The 13751-nt window shown below is 42.9% G+C and overlaps 1 protein-coding gene across 3 annotated transcripts in view; it reads left to right on the forward strand.

The window, feature by feature from the left end:
• LOC120317830 (pregnancy zone protein-like) overlaps window positions 1-13751 on the forward strand; it is a 77389-nt gene that overhangs the window by 43811 nt on the left and 19827 nt on the right. For all 3 annotated transcript variants that reach the window (XM_039364737.1, XM_039364738.1, XM_039364739.1), the window contains 6 exons: window positions 890-1011; window positions 3266-3317; window positions 3958-4041; window positions 6428-6604; window positions 9208-9289; window positions 13462-13618. In XM_039364737.1, coding sequence (XP_039220671.1) covers window positions 890-1011; window positions 3266-3317; window positions 3958-4041; window positions 6428-6604; window positions 9208-9289; window positions 13462-13618 — 674 coding nt within the window. The remainder of the gene's footprint in view (window positions 1-889; window positions 1012-3265; window positions 3318-3957; window positions 4042-6427; window positions 6605-9207; window positions 9290-13461; window positions 13619-13751) is intronic.

Raw genomic sequence — 13751 nt, forward strand, 5'->3', positions numbered from 1 at the left:
AGGGCTCTGCGTGTCACCTGTGGCACGCGTGCCATAGGTTTGCCACCATGGGCCTAGGGAATAGTCAGCTAGGAGACGACATTGCCTGCAGATGTACAGAAGGCAGGGCAAGAGGCTCAGAAGAGACCCTCCCTAATTTCTTGGGCTGTAAAGGAGACAGCGGGAGATTTTTACTTTCAAACATGAAAGATTCTACTGATACAGATTTACAGTTAAAATAGAACTAAGTCATCAGGTTGTGTTTACTGTCTGGTCTATCTTAACTGGCATCAATCCTGCAACTCTGAAAGTTCAATTCTCCGGCACTCTCCTGTACAGCCCGAGAGACTAGGGAGGGTCTCTTCTGATCCTCTTGCACCTCCTGTCAAGATTGATTTGCCTTTTCACCTACATTTTCTCCCTTTGCTCATAGCTTGACATGATTTTGGAGTGCAAAGGTGGGAGGGATGGTATCTAGGCAACCGAGACATCTTTGAGAGCTTGGTGCTGATAACTCCAAGATCACTAATGGAGGTGCTCGATGGAGAAGTGGACTTTTTCCGTAACAAGAGGAAGCATTATATTGGACAATGTGAACACCCTGTGGGTGGTGGCAAGGGAATCTATTGTTTAATTAATTTTCAAGTGGGAAAACCAGAGCTGGTTTTGCTTCTTCTGTGCCAATGTAAATTTTCAGTAAAGTATTATATTCTTGGTCCCAGGAGTTCCTTTTTCTGGAAATGCCAACTGGACAGTTGACGTCTTCCCACTATACAGCTGCAGGCTCTGCTGTCCCTTATCTGACCATACTCTTGGCAGGGTCTCTGTGCCCAATCTCCCTAGATCTTTCCCACATACCATTACAATATAAGGGTAGCATATTGTAAGGAAATGATCATTTTTGTTCCAGGGGAGATAAACATCACAGCAAGTGCAGAGGCCGTGAGCTCAAATCAGCTCTGTGGGAATGAAGTAGTGGAGGTGCCCACCATGGGAAACAAAGACGTCATGATCAAGTCACTATTAGTTGAGGTATATGGGATGCTTTAAATCTGGGCTGGGTAATGAGGGGACACAGACTTTTGAGTAAAGCAGTGGTGGATATCTATGCTAAATGTTGGGGAAGATGCTGAGGAAAATACCAACAGCTGGCAATTTATCCCAGACAGTAGAGCTTCCCAGGACAAGAAGAGAAGGTATGAGATCACCTATCTGAGCTCTGGAGTGTTGCTCCTTGGGAGAAGTCTGACAAGATCTGAAGGGAAGGGATCTTATCAGTGATCTGTTTGCCTCCCACTCCTTTCACTTTCTTCTTCTTTGGATTACAAATTTTACAATAGAAAAAATGGCTACTATAAGAAAGGCAACAAAAACAACAGAAATGACAACAAGAAGGGGCTTTTTAAAGAAAGCCAGCAAATGATAGAAAAAGGGATTAGTCAAGACTTTACATAAAATAACACTAGCACTAGCACTTATATACTGTTTCACAGTGCTTAACAGCCCTCTCTAAGCAATTTACAGACTCAGCATATTTGCCCCCAACAATCTGGATCCTCATTTTACCAACCTCAGAAGGATGGATGGCTGCGCCAACCTTGAGCTGGTCAGGATCGAACTGCCAAACTGCAGGCAGCTGTCAGTTAGCAGAAGTAGCCTGCAGTACAGCATTTTAACCACTGTGCCACCATGACTCCTGTTTGAGGAATTAGGAAAAGTATAACTTTATCAATTAACAGGAAGCTGACTAACTTAAGAGAGAGAATTGAAGAGATCTACGATCATTGGGAAAATAAAATGAATAAAAAATCTAGAGAATTCTAGAAAAAATAATTTGAGATGTTAAACAAAATAAAGAAAAAAAGGAACTTTGGAAAACAAAGCAGAAATAACAGAGGTGGAAAAGGCTCTAGATAATGTGGCTTTTTTTGGACTTAAGAAACCAGGAATTCTACTACAGACTGGGGGCAGTGCAAGAACGTAGTGAATTAGAAGAGACTTATGACAGATTGACCTACAACAAAGATTATCGTATGCACAAAAATAGAAACGTAGTGAAATTCTCACAATGGAGAAAGGGATTTTGAAAATGTTCGAATTTGCTGTTTGAATAGAAAAATAAAACCAATAAAAACTTTTTTTTGAAAGACTGGAAATCTTATGTGGACTTTTTGCTGGAAGAAGAAAAAAAATGATACGATTTGTGGGTTTGAGGATTGAAAAAGATGTGGATTAAGTGAAGAGTTAAAGGAATTTGTGTGGTAACCAAGATGGAGGGAAGAATATAACGTTTTTTCATCAGTCTAAGGAATCAAAGCTAACGTTCCTTTCCTAGTCACCTAGATAAAACTTTAAGGGACCAAGCAAGTAGATCTTTATGGGGCTGTTCAATACAACGGAAAACAAAATGGCCTTGTTAGGAAACAACACAAAGCAATTCTGCGTTGACCTATCCAGTGATATGAATTCTACATGCTGCTTTTGATGGTTCACCTCTCTTGTTACTTGTTAAGGGAGGATGAACGGATTTTCAGAAAACACTGCAGACTACACAAACCATTTGCGCTTCAGTTTGAGATTCAGAACACACAGACTCATCCCCAACAGCCTGCGCCTGTCTTTAACAGTGAAGGGACACAGGACAGAAAAAATATCCTGCAGCCAAGAAGGCTCCACACACATTTGCACTGCTCAGGTGACCCTGAGGTAAACCTCTAACTCAAGGGTCTTCAAACTTATCCCTTTTATGATTTGTGGACTTCAACTCCCAGAATTCCTCAGCCTAGCTGAGGATTTCTGGGAGTTGAAGTCCACAAGTCATAAAACGGCCAAGTTTGAAGACCTCTGCTCTAAATGGCCTCAACGACTCTCTAAAACAGGGGTGTCAAACTGCCGGCCCACGGGACGGACGTGTCATGTGGAAGCTGCGCCAACCCCATTGCTGGCAATGGCAAAACTCTCCCGATACGTTGTGCGACATCACATGACGTTGCAAGTTTGACATGTCTGCTCTAAAAGAAGGCAAATGACCAGCTGTCTGCAAGGAGTATAAATCCTTCCATTTCCCCGTCATCCAGTTAGAGCTGAAGAAACTTCTTGGATGAGGTGAAACATCTTCAAAGAAAAACAAGGAAGTCTAGTTGCCTCCTGAAAAAGCACCTTTGGGATTTCCTGTTGGTGCTTATCTACTTAACTCAAATGTTATTTCTACAGTGATTTTTTCAAAAATGATTCTAACACTCATGTTCTCATCTTCCTTTTTCCTTCCCTTTCTATTCTGGTGAAGCCTGAAGGGATCGAGAAAGAAGTGGTCTTCAACACTCATCTCTGCACAGATGGTACGTTGCCCCTGTAGACACAAATATTAACTTACTTTAAATGCTCTTTTTTTAAGCACCTCCTTTAAAAGAAGATCGTCACCTCCCAAACCAAAGCCTAAATCAGGGGTGTCAAACTCGCAACTGACGTGTCGCAACTTTTTTTCCATTGCCGGCAATGGGGTGGGTGCGGTTTCGACATGATGCACGCGGCCCGTGGGCTGGCAGTTTGACACCCCTGGCCTAAATGTCTATGGAGATTCTCCATCATCCAGGTCATAGTTATCCCAAAGATGCTTTTTCACGAGGCAACTGGACATTCTTATTTTCCTTTGAAGACGTTTCGCTTCTTATCCAAGAAGCTTCTTCAGCTCTGAAGCTTCAAAGCTGAAGAAGCTTCTTGGACGAAAAGCAAAACGTCTTCAAAGGAAAACAAGAAAGTCCAGTTGCCTCATGAAAAAGCATATTTGGGAAAGCCTAGATGAGAGGAAGGGTGGGGGAAAATGATATAAATATTGGACATAGTCTCTTGAACAATTTGACTCCTGCTAAAATCACTACTGTAGCTCAGCCTTCTATCTAAGCAGTACATGCACCAACAGTCCAGTCAGAATAACAGTGCCAAATGCACCGTGGTTTAAATTTTGTTTCTCTTTTATAGGAAAACCTAAATCCGAATCTATTCCTCTGACATTACCGGAAAATGTCGTCGAAGGCTCAGCCAAGGCCTCCTTTTGTGTGCTGGGTAAGTGAGGTTGCTATGCTACTCATTTTGGAAATTAATTCTGTCTTTGGGCATGCCTTTATAAAGTCCCTGGGTCAGTCCAGAAGCTGCTCCCACCCATCATATATACAAGTAGTCCTTGACTTACAAAGTTCATTTAGCGAGAAACCGAAGTTACAACGGCATTGAAAAAGGGGACTTACGACCATCTTAAAGTCAGTTAAGTCAGTAACTGACTTAAGAGCCATGATGGCGTAGTGGTTAGAATGCAGTACTGCAGGCTACTTGTGCTGACTGCCAGCTGCCAGCAGTTCGGCAGCTCAATTCTCACCGGCTCAAGGTTGACTCAGCCTTCCACCCTTCCAAGGTCAGTAAAATGAGGTCCCAGATTGTTGGGGGCTATAGGTTGACTCTGTAAACCGCTTAAAGAGGGCTGTAAAGCCCTGTGAAGTGATATATAAGTGTAAGTGCTATTGCTAATTTTCCACACTTGACTGTTACAGCATCCCTACAGTCACGTGGTCAAAATTCCCACACTTGGCAACTGACTCATATTTATGATGGTTGCATTTCCGGGGTCATGTGATCCCCTTTTGTGACCTTCTGAGCTGTTGTCCGGCTGTCCAGCTCAGAGGCGGCTTCTCTGAACCGCTGACGGTGGGCTGCAGAGCCCCAGCATGCACTGGTTGAGGGGCCGGCGGGCTGTGGCTGCTAACAGACACTGTTGGCCCCCAGTTGCTCACTGGCCTCTGTGTGTGGGGGTGGAGGGTGTCATGCAGCAGCCATCCCGGCCCCTGCCTTACCTTGTCCTGCGACAATGGCACCCCCGCCCTGCCTCGCCTTGCCTTGCCTCACCCCTCCTGCCCAACACTCCACCTGCCAGAGACCCCCTGGATCTCCCCCAACCCTGCCCAGCCCCCACAGGTGTCCCTCCCCACAAACAACATCGAGGTGATCACGCCCACCTTGGCCACACCCACCCATTCTGCCATGACCACCACAGCCACATCCACCCAGTTGGCTATGCCCACCTGGTGATAAATAAGTGGGTTTTGGGTTGCAGTTTGGGCACTCAGTCTTTAAAAGGTTCGCCATCACTGTTCTAGCATGTTAGACCCTCACTGCAGTTGGTCATTTTAGGCATCAGACTAAGACTGGGAGAAAGTTGGTAGATTTCTCTGGATACTCAAGCAATGGCATCTTTTGAGGGGGGATCAAAGTTGGCAAGAGCATCATGTAATTAATATTGAGAAAATCATAACTGATAAAGATATTTCAAATACCAATGGGAAATTAAACCTTAACAAGAGCATGAAAAACAGGATATTGATTGATGAATTGACATTATTGATTTATGAATTGCTATTATTGTTATTGGCGTGATATTAGTAAAATATGATGAAGATGCTTATATTTAAGTTTGTAAACATTAACAGTGCCAAAAATTGTAATGGTGTAATGAGGGAGAAATAGAAAAAATATGGAGAAGAAAGGTGGATCAGGGAAAAATACTGTATTGTGTAGTATTGAACAGATTTATAGTGAAGACATTAATGTTAAATATTTGAACCCAGACAACATGTTGTTTACTAAGCATTAAAGATTGTATGTCATGTTTCCAACAGATGAAACTCTTCAAAGAACTTCGAGGCATTGTTTATCTTAAAGAATCTTTATTCAAGTAGCATAACTTCAGCATTTACATAGTCAAAGCCAAAATCTGAATTCCCCTCCCCTGAGCACATAGTATCAAAGCATAATTCCCTCCTCTAATTCACAGTCATAAATCACATTCTCCAATTAGTTTGAAATGCAGGCTCTCCCTCTAGGTTCTCCAGCCCGCCAATTCTTATCATCTCTTAAAAGAACCGAGGTGGCGCAGCAGTTAGAGTGCAGTACTGCAGGCCACTTTAGCTGACTGTGTTCAGCAAGTCAGCGGTTCAAATCTCACCGGCTCAAGGTTGACTCAGCCTTCCATCCTTCCGAGGTAGGTAAAATGAGGACCCAGATTGTTGGGGGCAATGTAAATATATATATACATTGCTTACCGGTGTACACTGCTTAGAGAGTGCTTGCACTTAAAGCGGTATATAAGTCTCATAAATAAATAAATAAATAAATATTTCAATCATCTTGGTTCACACACTAGCTACAGTATTGTTATGTCTAACTAAACTCCCATGCACATTCCTTCTCCCCTCCAGCATCATCTAATTCTAACTCTAATTCTAAGAGTAAAACACAAGAAGGAAAATGGTTGCAACTCCATAAGTTGTCAAAGCAAAAACAAACGACGTTAGCAGTGTTGACACTGTAATTTTTTAAAATTAATAAAACTTTTATATATATAAAAAACAACGTTGGCAAGATCATCTTTGTCATCTCTCTTCCTCTTTCCCCATCTCAGGAGACATTCTCGGGGGAGCGATACAGAACCTCCACCAGCTTCTCAAGATGCCCTACGGCTGTGGGGAGCAGAACATGGCCCTCTTTGCCCCCAATATCTACATCCTGAACTATCTCAAAAAGACTGGACAACTGACCCAGGAGATCAAATCCAAGGGCATCAGATATTTAGTAGCTGGTGAGCAGCATCCCACAGGAATCCTCCCCTCATGCTTTCTGTATTGCAGTTGGGAGCTTTCAAAGACTGGATCCACAGATGAGTCACTGGTATCGATTGAGGAGGTTGTAAATTGGACAAATTAGGTTGACTGAGGCACTTGGGACCTTTTCAGAGGTTGTGAACAAGATACATTAGTAATATAGAGAACCCGTTTTGTGTGTGGTTAAGAAACCAGAAGATTGTGATCTCAAAGGTGCATTTTTCATGAGGCAACTGGATTTTCTTATTTTTCTTTGAGACGTTTTGCTTCTCATCCAAGAAGCTTCTTCTACTCTGACTGGGTGGGGGGGGGGAATGCGAGGATTTATACTCCTTGCTGACAGCTGGTCATTTGACTTCTTTTAGAGGGTCATTGAGGCTACCTGGAAGTTTATCTGTGTTGTCAGGGTCACCTAAGTGGTGCAAATGGGCGTGGAGCCTTCTTAGAAGTGTTGCAAGGACCAAGATCGACGATGTCGTATCCCTCCCCTTCTGTTGTGAAAGGGCTGTTCTGTTCTGACATAGATGGCCTCTTTGACCCTTCTTTCAAACCAGCTTGGATGAGAAGCAAAACGTCTTCAAAGAAAAACAAGAAAGTCCCGTTGCCTTGTGAAAAAGCACCTTTGGGATAATTATGACCTGGATGACTGAGAATCTCCATAGACAGAAGACTGTGAATTCTAGTATAGCCTAGGCATGAAAAACTGGCTGAGTGATTTGGGGCTAGTCACTCTCTCTTGGCTTAAGTCGCCTCAAAATTTTGGTTGGGGAAAATAGAAAAGGGTTGTGAGGATGATAAAACAAGGAAGGAGTGCATATTTACTATTTTGAATTTCTTATAAAAAAATAGTAAATGAGGGATAAAAAATCTAATAAATAAATACATAAAATATTGCTCAATGGCTTGCTGTTCGGGACAATCCAGGTATCCTGCAATAGTAAAGAATTAGAATGAATTACAGTTTAAATATGGAAGCTCCGTTGAGTGTTTATGCAAAGAGAAAAGGGGGTTATAAGTATAATGGTAAACAAACAAACAAACAAACAAAATGTGTAAGATTTAGGAACACTGAACATTAATTTCAACTTCCAGCTGAAATATTCAAATAAAAGTCCAGGATAATTTTCATTTTTGAAAAGCTGTTTATTGAATACATGGCCTGGTAAAGGCGAGGTAAAACTAACTCTAAAATTGTAAGGCATCAGACGATAGCATATAACAATGACTTTCCTAGCCGAACACCCCCCTCAAGATGTCCATGTAGCTCATGTAAACAAGTTTTCTTTGTTATGGGACCCATCTGTTATCTTCTTCACACCTTCTAGAACAGAGGTCCCCAACCTTTTGGGCACCAGGGACCGGTTCCATGGAGAGAGGTTTTTCTGCGGACCAGAGGGGACATGTTTTCATGTACTGCCTGCATCCCGTGGATAGGGCTTTGCTTGTTTGCATGGACCGGTTTCTGGTATGTTGTGGCCCAGTGCTGGTCCACAGACTGGAGGTTGGGGACCCCTGTTCTAGAATGTCCTTGAAAGTTTTCCATACTGCCAACTTTCAGCAAGCTTCTGTAAACTGGAAAGGTTTCATTTCTCTAACTAACTCACTCAAAAACAACACCTCCCTCTCCTCTTCTTTAATGGCAAGATAAAAACAGAGAGGCAGGTAACTATCAATTTTTTTTTTAAAAAAAGAAAATTTTATTGATTTTCTAGTTTTACATTTGAATATTTGAAAAGCAACGTGGCGGCTGAGTTGGTCAATAATTCAATAACATACAAATATCCTTACTACAGGTCTCAAACTATTACATTCAATATTTCCTCTCTTTTCCCCTTGGTATTTACTGTCTCATATTTAAATTAATACAATTCTTATTATATCGATTAAATAAGAATAACTTTTTTACATTTATCAATAATTTTTGTTTATACATATCCTAGTTGTTTTAACATTCAATTTTTTTTTAGACAATCAATGTCCTGGTTAGTTTTTGCCAATTTTTAGTTTCCCATTAATATTTAGATTTAACGTTTAATATTTATAATTTCCAAGTTTTAAATAACCCCAATTCCCTTTATCACAATTTATCACAAGATCTAATGTTCAGGATACAGTCTTATCTATTTTAATTCTCGCTATCTTACATCAACCAATTAATAATACAACATAATATTCTTATTTTCTGGTAATTTCCAAATATCTTAAATTTAGTGATCAAAACTTCTCTTATTTCAACATTTAATACTTCCTCTCTTTTTCTCTTAATATCTACTATCTCATATTTAAGTTAGTAATTTTTATTATAACTGCCCAATTTTCACTCTTGACAGTTAAGCGCCCAGTTGCCAGAGGTTGGTCTCCATGATATCATAAGGGGAACCTTTGGGAAAGGAGAGGGGTGGTGGTGTAGTCAAGCAGGCTGAATAATATTCCAGATTTGATTTGGAGATTCAAAGTCAATTTGGTTCAATTTCTAAGTCAAACGGACTTTTGGAAATGAATCTTGGAATGAAATATTCCAGTTGGACCTGGAAATGTACATGCTACTCAGCTCGGTTCTAATTTTCTTTTTCCACTTCAGGCTATCAAAGGCAACTGAACTACAAGCATCCGGATGGTTCTTATAGCGCTTTTGGGGAACGTTCAGAGGAAGGGAACACTTGGTGAGATTTCTTGGTTCCTAAGGTAGTATTTCTCAAACTTTCTACAACAGGGGTGTCAAACTCAATTTCATTGAGGGATGCATAAGCATTGTGGTTGCTCTTGGGGGGAGGTGTGGCCAGAGTAGGTGCAGCCTACTGAGTGGGCATGGATGGAGTGGATGTGGCCTACTAGGTGGGTGTGGCCAGCTCTACACTGTTCGCGTCAAGGGTGCCTGTGGGGGTCGGGGCAGGAGTGGGACAGATCTGAAGGTCTCTGGCAGAAGGGGGTGGGACCAGGGCAAGTGCCAAGGCATGGTCCACTGGAGGAGCCTCACCATTCCTCTCAGGCCATGCAGGGGGGCTGGATGGTGGTATGGTTTCGCACCACCCAGCTCAGCTCTTGGTGCTGTGAGGAGAGCACCCCGCTGCTTGCCAAAACCGGGCAGGCTGGGGGCTGGGCATTGTTGTGCTTCTTTTTGGATTTGCGCCGCCTGGCTCAGCCTCTTGGTGCTGTGAGGAGAGTGCCCCACTGCCTGCCGAAACACCTCTCCTGGAGCCCATTAAGCCGGATATGTGAAGTAGGCGAGGGCCATTTCCTGGCCACCTCCAGGCAATGGTGCATTTCTTCATTCCTCACAAAGGGTGACACCTCCCCAGCATGCACCCAGGGGGTGGGACCGATGCGGCAGGAGCTGGTTCCTCACTGTTTCCAGACAGTCTTGTGGAGCTAAGACTGAATGCATTTCAGCATAGATGGCCACCACAAAATTGTACATTGACTCCCGGCCGGCCTGGGCCAGGACCAAGGCAGTGGGGGCCGTTCCTTCACTGTTTCCAGGATGGCTTTGTGGGCCACATGAAACCACTTTGTGGGCCGCATCTGGCTCCCGGGCCTTGTGTTTGACATGTCTGTTCTACAATGATGGACTAACTAAATTAACATTCCGAAAATTCAGGAGCCATTGTGTAAATTTATATTTTTCATCAAACATGAAATAAAGATCCTTTACAAAGTAAATGAAGCCCTCCAAATCTAATTCTATGATTCCACGATTCTGTGATTCTATAAAGTATGAGCACAGATTCTATCATTCTAAGTTTTGTAATTTGAAGAAAAAATTACGATCCACAGACTTGGGGTTGGAGACCCCTGCTGTAAGGGGATATGAGAATAACCTTGAGGGACAGGAGGAAGAGCTGCAGTCAAGACAATAGTCAGATAAGGAAATCAGAGTCCAAAGCAGAAATGTAATTTTAGAAAAACATTTCTGACTTGTCCCTCCTTACTTCTCTTGTAGATAAAGGCAGGGAGGGGACAGGAACATTCCAACTTGCAAAATTCTGTTACTGTAACTTTACAATAAAAGTGATTTTTGGCATTCAAATTTTGGCTTCCCAAGTCTGGTCTACCCTGAAAGACTGACATTGCCAAAGAGCTAGGAGCAGGAATATTCCCCAGTCCAATTTTTTAGATATTCATCATTGTATTTCCAATTTATGTTTTGGGTTTATTTGTTTTTTTGAATTTCTGGTGTAAAATCACAGTTCCACCTAGCCAAACACACACCGAGTTACAGTTCAGAGGTGCCCTGTTCACTGTTGTCAGTTCTCTGAATGTTACTCCTTGTGTTATTACTTGGCAACTTCAATGAATGAGTTTCCAGCCATTGCTCCACTTTCCTGAACCAGCTTGATGGTGGCCAAAGAGGACCAGAGGCAACAAAATGGAATCTGAGCAGCTGAATGGGGTGTACCATTTAGAGCAGTGTGTCATGGTTCCAACTAATGAAATACTTCAAAGAACTTCCAGGCATTGTTTATCCTAAAAAGACTTTTATTCATGTAACAAAATGTTGGCACGGCATGAATGAGGGATGCTAAGATCTAAATTCTCCTCCCCTGAGCACATATTTGCCAGTTCCCTCCCTTAATTCACTGTCATAAATCACATTCTCCTATCAGTTTGAAGGCCAAAGGTTCTCTTCCATTTGCAGTGAGGGATTTTTATCTAATATAATTACCACATACATTCTTTCTCCTCCCTCCCAGTGTCATCTGAGTTAACTCTAAAAATACCACACAGTTCTGCATATTTTGTCAGAGCAAGAACATCCAACGTTAGCAGTGTTGAAACAGTGTTTCTCAACGTTGACAACTTTAAGATGGATGGTCTTCAACTTCCAGAATTCCCCAGGCAGCATGTTGGCTAGGGAATTCTGGAAATTAAAGTCCACCTATTCTAAAGTTGCCAAAGTTAGAGAGAAAGGCAGCAGGGACCACCACCTAGCCAGACTTGGCTGTTCTTCTGGCCCCAAAAAGCAAGGTTTGCTCCATTTAGTGTTTGGATGGCAGGCCACTAGGAAATCCCATGGCTTTAGGCTAAACTTGCAAGTGGAAATGGCATCCCAGAAGAAGGCAGTTGGAAGAGAGTGCCATATTGCTGCCAAGAACATTACACAGGGATATTCATGTGGTCCCCAAGAGACACATCCCTAATTCCTTGAGGGAAGTTTTGCCTTTTTAAAAGGGAAGGATGCAGGGAAACAGACCATTCCTCTCTATTAAGAGAGTTGCACATGTGCAGGATTGAAGACAAACATGGCAACCATACCAAGCGGGGGCATAACTCAGGAATGGTTAAAAAAAAGTGAAGATAATTGCCTATAATTGTGTGAAACCAAGCACACTGCTGGTGAAAAAGGGGGCTTAGTTATAGCTTCCCTCCTAAGTTGCTTGATAACCTCCTTCAATGGATTCTTCAATCCCAAGATGGCCGAAGATTGTAGGAGCTTGGGTGTCATGGCCCCCGCAGAGCCCGATTTGGAGGAGGAGGAGGAGGAGGAATTGGAACTGGGGAAGGGGCACCTGAGGTTATTGTCCCAGGACCCTCAGGCATTGCGGAGGTGGACATGGAGAGCTGCCTGCCTGCACAGACACAGGGGAGGATCGACTGCTGACCGGCAGTAATGCTGATAGGCAGCCGATCCCCTCTGATGAGGAACAGCTTCCTCCCCCACTCAATCCAAGGGCATGGAGAGCGGAGCATAGGCAAGCACAGAGAAAGGCTGCAAGGCTATTTGGAACACCTGGAGGGGAGTAACTTAAGGAGAAGCCGTGGGGAGTTGGTCTTTTCCAGGAACAATTGCTTGCTTTGGTTTACACTCCCCCGGCTTCGACTAGTGCCTGTTTGCTGTTTGCCTTGCCTCACTTGGACGATGGCTCTTCACCTTTTGTTCTGGACCTCACCCTTCTCTGGTGGCCTACGTTTGGCTTTTGCTTCACTGGGGCTTTGGAATTGCTTCTTTTCTGGGACCTGTTTCTTATCCTGAGGACTGCCCTGGTCTTGTGTCTGGACTCTACCTAGTGGATGGGACTTGGAACCCTGGATCTTACCCTGTGAGCATGCTCCAACTCTGTGGGCGTTATTTGAACTACCAGGGCTGCTGTTTGGGGCCTTGAGAGTGGCTGCCTTCAGAGTAGTGTGAGGGTGGAGCCTTACCATTTGTTGGAAGGCGTATGGCTGGAACATTTATTAAGAAAAATAAAGAACTCTCTATTTCTTTATAGAATATAATTCTTTATTGGCCTAATGTGATTGGACCCACAAGGAATTTGTCTCCAGTTCATAAGCTCTCAGTGCACATAAAAGCAATATGTGATAAATCATGACTGTAGTCAATGTAAAAATACATTCATCATAAACCGTAAGATATAATACAGTGATAGTCATAGGATACCAAATAAGCAATCAGCGTAAATCATACTAGGATACTAAATAAAACAATATAAATCATAAGATACAAGCAACAAAGTTATAGTCATGAGAAGATAAGGAATAGGTAATAGGAAGGATGAGAAGGATAATAGTAATGCAGCTCTATTAGGTAGTTTGACGGTGTTGTGGGAATTAGTTGTTTAGCAGAGTGATGGCAAGGGAGGGGGGAACTGTCCTTGTGTCTGATAGTTTTGGCGTGCAATGCCCTATAGCATCATTTTGAGGGTAGAAGTTGAAACAGTTTATGTCCAGGAAGTGAAAGCTCTGTAGATATTTTCAAAGCCCTCTTTTTGACTCGTGTGGTATACAAGTCCTCAATGGAAGGCAGAGGCCTGCCTTGCCTTGACCACCTGGATCATAACATTAAGAACTAGAAAAATTAAAATGAGGCTGTCTTGTGCTCTGGGCTGTCTTACAGGCTGACGGCTTTCGTGCTGAAGTCTTTTGCTCCAGCGAGGTCCTTCATCTCTGTGGAAGAAAAGCACATCATCGATGCTCAGAACTCACTGACACTGAGGCAGGAGACAAATGGATGCTTTCGGAGCACAGGGTCTCTTTTCAACAATGCCCTCAAGGTACAAGAGGCGGGTGGGAGAAAAGGGTGACATGTCTTTGGAAGTGAGAAGTGGGCACATTGGGAACACAAGTAGTCCTCGAGCAGTGGTGGGATTCAAATACCTGAACAACCACTTCTCTGCGTGGATGCAG

Source organism: Crotalus tigris, unplaced genomic scaffold, assembly GCF_016545835.1.
Source record: "Crotalus tigris isolate CLP2741 ecotype Arizona unplaced genomic scaffold, ASM1654583v1 scf7180000019840.826796, whole genome shotgun sequence".
Lineage (NCBI taxonomy): Eukaryota > Metazoa > Chordata > Lepidosauria > Squamata > Viperidae > Crotalus > Crotalus tigris.